The 12752-nt window shown below is 36.0% G+C and overlaps 1 protein-coding gene across 1 annotated transcript in view; it reads left to right on the top strand.

Annotated features, from left to right (window-relative positions):
- Nucleotides 1-9521, top strand: part of LOC135200836 (small ribosomal subunit protein eS4-like) — a 59161-nt gene extending 49640 nt beyond the window's left edge. Inside the window, exons 2-6 of the mRNA XM_064229525.1 lie at nt 2397-2652; nt 2928-3025; nt 8007-8178; nt 8389-8518; nt 9378-9521. Of these exons, the coding sequence (XP_064085595.1) occupies nt 2397-2652; nt 2928-3025; nt 8007-8178; nt 8389-8518; nt 9378-9501 (780 nt within the window). The 3' untranslated portion in view covers nt 9502-9521. The remainder of the gene's footprint in view (nt 1-2396; nt 2653-2927; nt 3026-8006; nt 8179-8388; nt 8519-9377) is intronic.
- The last annotated feature ends 3231 nt before the right edge of the window (nt 9522-12752 follow it).

Here is a 12752-nt window from a genome sequence, read left to right as displayed (position 1 = left end):
ACCTAGTGTATTCCACAGCTTCACCTTATTTATCTCGGGCATTAAATCAATTTACGGAGCACAAAATCAACTCAAGTTTAACGTGTTCTGTAAGGGACCCCTTTCCCCAATACTTTACAGTTTTGGAGGATAGTCTACCGTAGGCCCATATGAGTGGGAAATCCGTTGTAAATTCCATTGACGATTTCTGGAAGTCGTTATGATACAATATTTTTCGGACTTTATATATAATTACTTATTAGGCTTCTGTTTTACTTGACTATGAATTAGTACTGTACATTTATGTATTGGCCAATTGGTGAATGTACTAGGAATTTGCCCCCCCCCCCAAAAAAAAAAAAAAAAAAAAAAAAAAAGGTTGAACGCAAAAAGTAGATACGAGGTTTGTTAGCTAGCCTAGTAGGTAGTATTCGACAAATCTTGAACTTGGTGAGGGAGGCTATAGATCTACGTTTTAATTCTTTTTAAATAGGTATTTCCAGGTAAGATCCTAGTAGTAGGTATATCCTATAGCCTAGTCAATAGGTTTGATTATAGGATTACTCTAGTAGCTTGGTTTGATGCTTGGGTGCATGACCTAGGATGTCCAGTTTGTCAGGCTATCTACCGTTTTTTATTTTTCCTCAGAAATAGGTGTCCTGTATAATTTGGTCATTGTAAGAGAGAGGTCTGCTCATAGGTTTGTGAATGAACTTTTTGTATTTTTTATTTGAACAATCCTGTAGAGGAGGGTGCATGTATAGCTATATATGTTTTACAGGGGAGATAGCTTAAAAGTTTTCCCAAAATAATAATTGGGATTTACCATCTTCTCTTAATGGTTTTACATGGCAGACGTCGTAGGACACCTTGCTCAGTACCAGCCCCATGGGGATTAACAGAGTAACCCACCTTCCTGAAACTTGGAAATTATGCCCTTAATTTGTGACTTAGGAGGAAAAACTTAAATTGAGAGGAAAGTAGATGTTTCGAGGTGTTGCTTTGGCAGAGGCTACTCTTGACTGTAATGTGTCCTGGGTTACAGGACATGTTAAAGTGGTTGGACTATGGTAGATGCCTGCAATTTAGGGTAAAAAAAACCGCATGGTACAGGGGTGGGCCATGTACGATCAATGAGTACAACCCCAAAGAAAAGTACATTATAACGCGTCCTGTTGGTGAGAAACGGAGCTAAAGACCTCTGCTCCAATGTCAGGACCCGTTATAATGTACTTTTCTTTGGGTTGTACACATTAATCGTACATGGTCCACCCCTGTACCATGCTGTTTTTTACCCTAATATTTTAACCTAAATACCCCTCGATTCTTTGGTAAATTTGTCATGTTCCCTCAGTAAAATTGAAGATAACTACTGTGCTCCTATGGTTTGGTAGCTACTGAGTTAAGGGTGTCGTGTTTAGTACCAGACCCATGCGGATAAATGTAAAAACAAACAACTGGCAGGAACCAGTAGTAGGCTTCAGTTTACCGTCATCTCACCAGTACTGCATTGTATACTTTTCTAAATTGTTAAGCAAAAAATATTCTATAGTATTAAACAAAATCTGCTTGCAGAGCTCTTCCCAGAGAATTTTTCAAAACTTTCTACATCATTCTTTAAGAAAAATTTTACAAAATGGCTGGGAGAATATGTTGTTGCCTAGGATGTTTAAAATGAGCCCCCTATTGAAATTTATCGTTTTAAACTTTGGTATACAACGTTCATGGTAATTAGGTATGTATTGTTTGTTGAGACTCCAGAGGAAACAGGAATGTCTTTGCCTGTTTGGTATGGGCAGACTGAGAATAAGTCAATATGTAGCAAAGAACTCATGCCAACTGGTTAAAAGTACATAGTCCCAGCCGTTCACAAGGTTAGCAATGTATAGGCCATTCAATAACAAAAGATGACAAATACATCCTTAGCAACGATTCCATAACCTCTTGGGACAATTGCATATGTATTTTAGATAATTATAGAAGATCTTATTAGTAGTGTTGCCCACTTGGAAGCATTTTCATTTCAATAAAATATATTCGATAGGCTACGTTGTTGTAAGTGGCTTGCCAGCACAAAATTTTGCTGTCATTCCAGCATGGATTGCACATTGCTGTTGTTTGCAATAGAAACAATCCCATTAATATATATATATATATAATGATTTATGGGAAAAGGCTTTAATAAAGAGGTTTATAGGTTATTGTGGTATATGGAAGCTGTAACATTTGACTTATAATATTCCACTATAGCATTTCCTGCTAACTCTATATAAAACTTAAACCACTAATTGTGTCTATTCATTTTCTATCCTAGTATAATGCATTAAAGCAGAAAATGGGATTGGAATCTGGGTGATATTATTAGCATTGATAGATTGATAACTAGAAAGACTTGCATTTTTATTTATCTATTTCAGCGTGGTCCTAAAAAGCATCTGAAGAGGCTTACAGCCCCCAAATCATGGATGTTGGACAAGCTAGGTGGTGTGTTTGCACCAAGACCATCCACTGGTCCTCACAGGTTGCGCGAGTGCCTGCCCATGGTGCTTCTCCTTAGGAATCGTCTCAAGTATGCTGTGACAAACACTGAGGTCACCAAGATTACAATGCAGAGACTTATCCGCGTTGACGGAAAGATTCGCACTGATAGGAACTACCCAACAGGCTTCATGGGTATGTTAGTAAAAAACCTATTTTCCCATTTGGTATATTGATTTATATAGAGTAGTTATGTGGAGTATATTGACTGGATATATTATGCACTTGCTGGTTGGTCCTTAATCACTTCTTTGTCATAAGTAGAGTATGCAAACTTGAAATTGCTTATAACGTTGAGAAATCACTTTTTGATTTATGATTTTATTCTAGGCTCATTTAGTGGGAAAACATGAAATTGTAGTGCAAAACCTTCTACAAGTTTTAATACTGTAATGTAATTTTTGTAACAGATGTTGTAACCATCAAGAAGACTGGGGAACACTTCCGTATTCTCTATGATGTAAAAGGCAGATTCATCCCTCACCGCATCACTGATGAAGAAGCAAAGGTATGTCCCAGGTCCAAAAGAGTGGTTAAGTTTTTTCTTGACCCGAGTGCAAAGTTAATTTTTGTATGGTATATCACTCGCTAAGTACCTTGCATATCACACAGTAGCATCTCAGGGGTCACTATATGTATTGCTTTCTGCTTTTCACAAATGTTCCTTTGTCTTCTACTCCCAGATGTTCCATGTCATGTTTCGTCTTGCCCCAACATACACACCATAGTTGATAATTCTTAGGGTACTATTTCTTGTGCTAAGGGCTGGTCAGTGTGCCAAATGTAGCACATTCTTGTTGGTGTTCTTGTCTGCCTCCAAGAAGTGTGTCACTTATCTATTTGATATAAAATTGTGGTATTAATGAAACATTGCTTAACTACAAAGGAGGGCAGAATTAATAATACTAATAATAATGAAACTTAACGTATTGATGCTTAGATAACTGCTTAGCACAAGTAATGTTTTAAGAGGAAAAAAAATATGGAGTAAATGATGTCATTGTGAAGCAAACTGTGAAAGATTTAAGAAAGCAAGGTGAGAGATCAGAGAAAGTAAACATTTATTTACAAAACATTAAGCTTGCTTATATACACAAACAGCAAAATAGTCTAAAGTACATTGAACCTGTAAGGACGAGGAGTTAGGCCTAGTATGCAGGTCTGTTTCTGCCATGTTTCACTACCCTGTATCAATATAGAAGAGTGGTTCTCTTAACTTCTTCGTTCCCAACTCTATTTGGAACATTTAAATCCTTTGCGACCCAGATTAAAGAAAGAAAATATACTGTGACTGTGATATGTATATACTATTCTGGAAAGAAAATAATGTACAGATTTTCATTATCAAAACCAAACAACAGATTTTCATTAGAACTAAACTAGTGGGATCCATATTATTGCTTTTCCTGTAGAATCCACGGCACTGCTTTTCATTGACAATACTGAATTAATAGAATCCATGGCACCACTTTAAATGACAAAACTGAATTAATAGAATCCATGGAACTGCTTTAAATAGACAAAACTAAATTTACCTGTGTCCCAACAACCCATCAAAATTGATCTCACAACTCATAGTTTGAGAACCACTGTAATATAGAAAGTTGTCTTCATACCATAAAAGAGGGTGGAGGGCCAGGAGGGTGGTCAGATCTTAAGCCACTGTTAGTAAAACTTTTCTGTATGCTTTATTCTTGTTTTATACTTTATTTTATATTGTTTTAAAATTATACTATTAGTTTAAAGTGTTTTCATATTACATTAAACTTCAGTTATAATTCACAGCTATGAGTTCTAGGTTTTGGTTTTTCATTCTTTAATATTTTTACTATTGTTGACTGCCTATAAGTAGACTTCTAAAGAGAATATCACTTGTTACCTCTTTTTTTTTATTGAGTAGTTCAACAAGACTACCCAGTTGAAAATCTGGTCTGGCTATACCCAAAAGCCAGGTTCAGTTGGATTTGATGGATATGGAATATCTGGTAGTTTTTAACCAACCTTTGAATAGCACTGTAAACTGTTAAGTTTCGGTGTAGATATATATCTATACGTGTAGATATATATATACTAATTGTGGACTGGAATACTGTAGCTGTATAATGTCTTAGTAAATTTCAGTGCCAAATTTTTTTATGTTGGCAGTTGTAATATGAAAATATGTTTTGTAAGGATGTTTTCTTGTACCGAGTTTGTAATTTTTAGAAGTAGCTTTGATAGAAACTTCTTTTACAATGCTCGGTATAGCAAGACAAGCTCGATTGGGTGTGTCTCGAATTGCCATGCCCCATGCTCCTTGTTACATTGACTGTAGTGACATCATTGGGTTTTTTTATTTTTGTCTTGTTTTACCTGCAACCATGTCTGTATAGTATAACAAGAGAATGAATAGCAAGCACAGTCGGCTATTGCTTCTTGTATGCCATTTTATTGATGTATGGGATAGTAACACACAGTTGACTATTTTATGTTTAGGTTCTGGGGAGTTTGAAAATTGTATTGGTATCCAGTGCATGGTAAATTACTATTGAAAATTACAAATTTAACAGAAGAACTGTAAGGAATCATCAAAACCTCACAAATATTTAAGAGGTAAAAGTTAGTAGAAAATCCTAACAATGCTCAGTTTTACTGGTCTCCCCTCTATAAAACATTAGAATGTAAATGTAAGGTTTTTATCTACTTGAAAACCCAGTGAGCTTACAAACCTCCAGAAGCTTGGAAAAAAGGTGAATAATTGATGTACAAACCAGTGTATAGTTAATCACAATTGAAAATTACAAAATTAACGAAACAACTGTAAGGAAGCATCAAAACTTCTTCGTTCCCAACTCTGTTTGGAACATTTAAATACTTTGCGACCCAGATTAAAGAAAGAAAAATATACTGATATGTGCACTATTCTGGAAAGAAAATAATGGACAGATTTTCATTATCAAAACCAAACAACAGATTTTCATTAGAACTAAACTAGTGGGATCCATATTATTGCTTTTCCTGTAGAATCCACGGCACTGCTTTCATTGACAAAACTAAATTAATAGCATCCATGGCACTACTTTAAATTGACAAAACTGAATTAATAGAATCCATGGAACTGCTTTAAATTGACAAAACTAAATTTACCTGTGTCCCAACAACCCATCAAAATTGATCTCACAACTCATAGCTTGAGAACCACTGTAATATAGAATGTTGTCTTCATACCATCCAGAGGGTGGAGGGCCAGGAGGGTTGCCAGATCTTAAAGCCACTGTCAGGGCTTGGTTCTCAGATTTTGTAGGATTGGTTACATGGCCCATACTTTGTGCCAAAGTCAGATGTTTCAGTAAACTTTTCTGTGTTTTATTCTTTTCTGTATGCGTTATTCTGTTTTATAATATTTATTTTATATAGTTTTAAAATTATACTATTAGTTTAAAGTGTTTTCATATTACATTAAACTTCTTTTATAATTCACAGCTATGATTTCTAGGTTTTGGTTTTTCATTCTTTAATATTTTTACTATTGTTGACTGCCTATAAGTAGACTTCTAAAGAGAATATCACTTGTTACCTCTTTTTTTATTGAGTAGTTCAACAAGACTACCCAGTTAAAAATCTGGTCTGGCTATACCCAAAAGCCAGGTTCAGTTGAATTTGATGGATATGGAATATCTGGTAGTTTTTAACCAACCTTTGAATAGCACTGTAAACTGTAAAGCTTTCGGTGAAGATATATATCTACTAATTGTGGACTGGAATACTGTAGCTGTATAATGTCTTAGTAAATTTCAGTGCCAAATTTTTTTATGTTGGCAGTTGTAATATGAAAATATGTTTTGTAAGAATATTTTCTTGTACCGAGTTTGTAATTTTTAGAAGTAGCTTTGATAGAAACTTCTTTTCTACAATGCTCGGTATATGCAAGACAAGCTCAATTGGGTGTGTCTCGAATTGCCATGCCCCATGCTCCTTGTTACATTGACTGTAGTGACATCATTGGTTTTTTTTAAATTTTTGTCTTGTTTTACCTGCAACCATGTCTGTATAGTATAACAAGAGAATGAATAGCAAGCACAGTCGGCTATTGCTTCTTGTATGCCGTTTTATTGATGTATGGGATAGTAACACACAGTTAACTATTTTGTGTTTTAGGTTCTTGGAAGTTTGAAAAATTTATTGGTATCCAGTGCATGGTTAATTACTATTGAAAATTACAAATTTAACAAAACAACTGTAAGGAATCATGTAAACCTCACAAATATTTAAGAGGTAAAAGTTAGTAGAAAATCCTAACAATGCTCAGTTTTTACTGGTCTCCCCTCTATAAAACATTAGAATGTAAATGTAAGGTTTTTATCTACTTGAAAGCCCAGTGAGCTTACAAACGTCCAGAAGCTTGGAAAAAAGGTGAATAATTGATGTGCAACCAGTGTTGGCTGGCTGGGTAACTAGACTGCCCACAAAAAAAAAAAAAAAAAAAAAAAAAAAAAAAAAAAAAAAAAAAAAAAACCAGGGTGTGGCTGGTGTTCTTATTGTAAGAGTACATGAAAAGCTCCTTTTACTTGGGAAATGGCATTCAGGTACTGCTGGAATTAACCTTTTTGCTATCTTGGTTGTTTTTGGTTTGGTTTGGGTAATTCTTTTATTTATATTTTTTCACAATGACCAATTATGTAGAATTTGTGAGTTATGGATGTTAATGTCTTAATATCATGAATCCACTTACATTTTAGTATTCCCTGCAACCATTAAAACAAATTATGCTTAATATCAAGTATGACTGTAATTTTCAGTGGTGTCTTGAATTTCTCATAGCCATATTTAGGGGATTATTTATGTTATGTATGTATGTATTTAGCCTTAAGAAATACCTGACAAAAAGTCTTCATTGTAATGTGATCCGAGTAATGCACGCGGGGCATTTATATTTAATTCCTCCCAAACGAGCTCGGAAGAGTAAGATGATAGACTGGTGTGAATGTCACAGCCAGCCTTTTTGTAAAGTGTTGGCTGGAACATCAATCTAACATTTATACTATTAATTTTATGGCTTTAAATTAAATAAATCTAAGCCCAGGACATTGTCCTTAAAATTTTATTGGCTGTGCATAAATTCAGCCGTTAGGACACAAAAGATTCTCGCATGGTCACTTGATGTCAGCACCACATGCTAACCCAGTGAAGTGAAATAGATGTCAAACACCCATGACAGTGCAACATTTACTTGTTGATAGCCCAAATTGGACCCAACGAAGATCAATTTATCTACGGAATTCAAAAATGAAAAGTATTGCTGAAGGCAAATTTTTCTATTAACAACGTGAATTTTTTAAATACATTAAACAGGTTTCTTATCTCCCTCTATTAATAATAATAATAATAGTGGGTGTTCCCTGTTCCAGCTCTGTACATAGCAAAGAACTTACGACTCTATGAAAAATAAATTAGAACTTACGACTCTATGAAAATAAATTAGTTATTAATAATGGTGCCTAATATTTCAGTACAAGCTCTGCAAGGTGAAGAAGGTAGCTGTTGGACCAAAGGGTGTACCCTTCATTGTAACATCTGATGGGCGTACTTTACGTTACCCTGACCCCCTTGTCAAGGTAAATGACTCCATCTTGTTTGATTTGGAGACCAAGAAGATGAAGGATTTCATCAAATTTGAATCTGGTGAGTGTGACCTAGGGACTTTTTATTTTATTATTTTACGGGAGCAGAAAGGTTTTGATTTAGTCAATTTGTATTCTCAAGGATGTTATATGGCTGGGAAATAAGCTCAAGTGCTTTTATTGTGAAGAATAGGTTTTCTTTTCTGTTTTTTACATTGTAATTTAAATCCTTGTTTTTGCAGTTTATTAAATACTTTTTCATTCCCCTCAGGTAACTTATGCATGATCACTGGAGGCCGTAACTTGGGTCGTGTAGGAACAATTGTATCCCGTGAACGACATGCTGGTAGCTTTGATGTTGTCCATGTTAAAGACTCTGTTGGCCACACTTTTGCTACTAGGTAAGGTTTTGTGTTTATAATGCTGTTTCTTTATTTTGCTTGTAGAAATAGGTTACTTAGTATCCACTGGAAGCATTTTATGACAATAGCCTGTGATAAGACTACATACCAGTGCAGTATATCTGGCCTTTTTACTTTTTTGCCAATTGACATTTTGTGTATTTCTGGTGATAGAAGTTTACTCTCGACGTGGTTCGGAAGTCATGTAAAGCCGTTGGTCCCGTTGCTGAGTAACCACTGGTTCCATGCAACGTAAAAACACCATACAAACAATTTACATTTTGTACTAAGGCAGTTCCACCTACCTTTAACATTGAGAAGAACACGTTTTCATTTCATTAACTGAAAAGTCAGTGTGACTGAAACTGTCAGTGGTGTCTTGAAGAATTTCTCAAAGCCATATTAAGGGGAGTATTTATGTTATATATGTAGTATGTATATATATATATATAGCCTTAGGAAATACCTGACAAAAAGTTTTCATCGTAATGTGATCCGAGTAATGCACGCGGGGCATTTATATAGAATTCCTCCCAAACGAGCTCGGAAGAGTAAGATAATAGACTGGTGTGAATGTCACTGCTAGCCTTTTTGTAAAGTGTTGGCTGGAACATCATTCTAACATTTTTAATATTAGCCTTATGGCTTTAAATTAAATAAATCTGAAGCCCTCATTATAGAAACGAGGAAATATGTGAATCTTAATATTAATGTTATGTGAAATTAAGTCTTCTATTGAACACTATTGCTGTAAATGGACTAGGAAAAATACTTATAATGAGATATACTTAGGTGGCGGTGTTAAGGGATTTATATAATGTCATTTCTTTTTAATAATAAGTGAATGTTTATTTTGCAGGTTGAACAATGTGTTTGTTATTGGTAAGGGTACCAAGGCTTACATTTCCCTGCCACGTGGTAAAGGCATCAAGTTGACCATTGCCGAGGAACGTGATCGTAGGTTGGCTAGGAAAACCAACTAAAATAAATATGTGAAGTGAAACATTATTTTAATTTTTTACCTTGCCATCTTTGAAAATTACTAATGCAAAACTTTTTTTTATATAGTTTTCATTATAAAAATATTTCCCCTTCCTGCTTTAAGAAGTCTTGTCTAGGATTTTACCATCCTACAAACCTATGGTCATGTCTGAGTAAATCTCCACTACACTGTCATCCCTTTATTGCTCTTTAGATAATTTATCTGAAGCATTTTTACTAGTCTGCTTCTTTCCCACGTTTTTCCCTACATTGGGAGGTCGGTTGCCTGATGCCCCTTCTCCACAGACTTCTATCAAAGGCACTGCCATCTAATTCTCAGTCTCCCTCTAGCAGGTTTTTTCTCAAGGCCCTCTTCACTTCATCATTTTCCAATCTCTCGAGCGAAGCAGCGGTATTCCCATCATCCACCTGCATTCTCATCTCTGTTCTCTCAAGCTTTACCACCTCTTTTCTTCTTGGAGCCCATGTTTGATCCATACATAACACTGGTCTTTCTCTGCCATAGATCTAGACTTTTAGCTTGTTTGTCATTTTCTCATCACATACTACTGCAGCTACATCCCTCCACTTCCCCCACGCCGCTCTTAAACTATACTGTCAACTTCAGCCTCACATGGCTTTTTTAAAAGTAAGATTTAAAGTATTTAGACTTAACGCCTATTTTATAATCGAGCCTCTTTCATCTACTACTATTCTGTCTCCATCTTCTCTGCTGTTCCCCAAAACCCCTTGTTTTTTTCACATTCATTTGTAAACCACCCCCATAAGACTCCTATTACTCCCCAACCCTACTCTGGAAGTCGTCTTCAGCAGTAATCACCAGATATCGGTATACAACAACTCCCACAGCACTTCATTCCTGGTGTAAATCCAACACTACCTCAAAGATGTCTTTTTCTCAAACTGAATTTTTACTGGTGCAGATTAATTTAAAAAATTATGTATGTAAATGTGAATGATTAGATATTTTGAAAAAGAAACCTTAAACTACAGAGAAGTGAAAATTTGTATATGTAGGTAACCCTTGATAGTTTGTTAGAGAAATGAAAATTCAGTATATCATGGGAGTAGACTATTTAAAAGGGGTTGCAGCAGCTGCGTTAATTTTGTATAGTGTTTTCACTATTTTTCTTATCAAAGATTTCTCAAAGTTGCTAAAACTGGCAAGCAACCTGCCATAAGGAATCGTCAAATCCGATAGTCATTGAATTATCTTTATTACTACTACAAGTTGTTTCTCGTCGCGTCAAGAGAGAGAACAAGTTGTAGTAGTAGCAGTAATAAAGATAATTCAATATGACTATCGGATTTGACGATTCCCTATGGCAGGTTGCTTGCCAGTTTTAGCAACTTTGAGAAATCCTTGATAAGGAAAATGGCGAATACTCTATACAAAAATAACGCAGCTGCTGCAACCCCTTTTAAACAGGACTTGTTTAAAATAGTCTTCTACTACACCGCGAGTTCGATTCTCGGGCATTCCATTGAGGTATGAGAGAGGTGTACTTTTGGTGATAGAAGTTTACTCTCGACGTGGTTCGAAAGACGTAAAGCCGTTGGTAACGTTGCTGAAAAACCACTGGTTCCATGCAACGTAAAATCGATATGACTGCACCAGATATAATGATCCCCTTTTGGCATGTTGCTTGCCAGTTTTAGCAACATTGAGAAATCCTTGGTGAGGAAAATAGAGATTATACAAAATTAATGAAGCTGATGCAGTAACCGTTTAAAAAAAAAAAATCAATAAAGATAGGTCTGGACTCTGCGACACAGATATTAACTATTAAAGTGCAATTGCAATGGTAATTTGTTTCTAAAGTGTTAGAAAAAGATTTAAAAGTTCAAGATAGGTACCCAGAATTACATAGTAGTAGTAATAACAGGTACCAACAAAGTGTTGTAAACCGGGTGGAAAAAGGAGGGGGAACACGACCCTCAAGTCTTCTAGATTATGATTAATTTCATAGGTAGAATGGCCTCAAGACCAAACATAACCGAGGAACGTATACTATTTCGATTTCGTCTCCTATGTTAATCTTTTATAAATGAACATAAAATATAGTTCCGTCCCATGACCTAACAAACCTTCCCTGCTAAAGCTAACTTTTAAGGACGCCGTGCCATGACTTGGCCGGGTTCATTTCCACCCTCAAGTAACACCCATCCCCCGTCTCCCCTACCCTCGGAAGTTGAGACTGCCTTGACGGAGTTACGCATTTCCAACCTATGGTTGAAACTGCGTAGCGGGCAAGAGGGCTTTCGAACTGGGAGAATTATCTCCTAGTTTGAATCTAAATATCTCAATTTTTCTCTTACTTGATAATCTTCCAATCTCTTACTTTCTATCACCCAGTTGCTCCCCCTAGCTGTCGTCCTCTTCACTAAAACCCTCGTTCAGGTTAGGTAGGAGCTGGGTCTCTGAACTTAGGCTTTACCGTGATCCAAATGGCAGGGACTATAGTGGTTTGGTCCGCCACTCGAATATGTTTGGACCCTGGGGATATTGATGAGATTCTACATCAATATTTATTGGGGAGGGACTACCTGTGGGGACTTGCCTACGGAATCCGCGGAGGTATAGTCTCCACGGTAGGACTCTCGGCACTTAATCCGGATTGCCCTCTTAAATAACATGATTGGGGAGGATTGCATACTAGCTATGCCCTCGGTCCTATCAAGCGGGGTTTGCTTAAGCGGGCCATACATTATCCAACTTGGTTGGACAACAATGTTGGCCAACAATTTCTGCTCTAGAGCATACACTGTAAGACCAAGTCGTCCAACATTAGTTATAGATGTCGATCTGTATTGAATAACACGCTCTGTGGCATATTATTGTTGTCTTAGAATTTCAAATAAAATCATTACGGAATGGAAGTAGATGAAGAAATACTTTTATGTGGTACAATAATCAGTTTATGTGCAGCTGAGAACGAAAAAAAGTACGTAAAAAAAAGAAAGCATTGGCAAAACAATGGTTGCTAAATCGCTCACATAATTCTCATGTGAATTTGTTACGTGAACTAAAAGAAACTGCTCCAGATGATTACAAAAATATCTTGAGAATGGACAATGAAACCTATCAGGAGCTGTTAAGCCTGGTTACGCCTTTCTTGAAAAAAAAGGCTACGAAAATGAGGGATGACGTGATAACAGTACACCAAAAGCTGTCAACAACTTTACGATTTTTAGCGACCGGTCAATCATATGAGGATTTAAAGTTTTTGAC

The sequence above is a fragment of the Macrobrachium nipponense genome, chromosome 27, assembly GCF_015104395.2.
Source record: "Macrobrachium nipponense isolate FS-2020 chromosome 27, ASM1510439v2, whole genome shotgun sequence".
Taxonomy (NCBI): domain Eukaryota; kingdom Metazoa; phylum Arthropoda; class Malacostraca; order Decapoda; family Palaemonidae; genus Macrobrachium; species Macrobrachium nipponense.
This window is presented reverse-complemented; position numbering and strand designations above follow the sequence as displayed.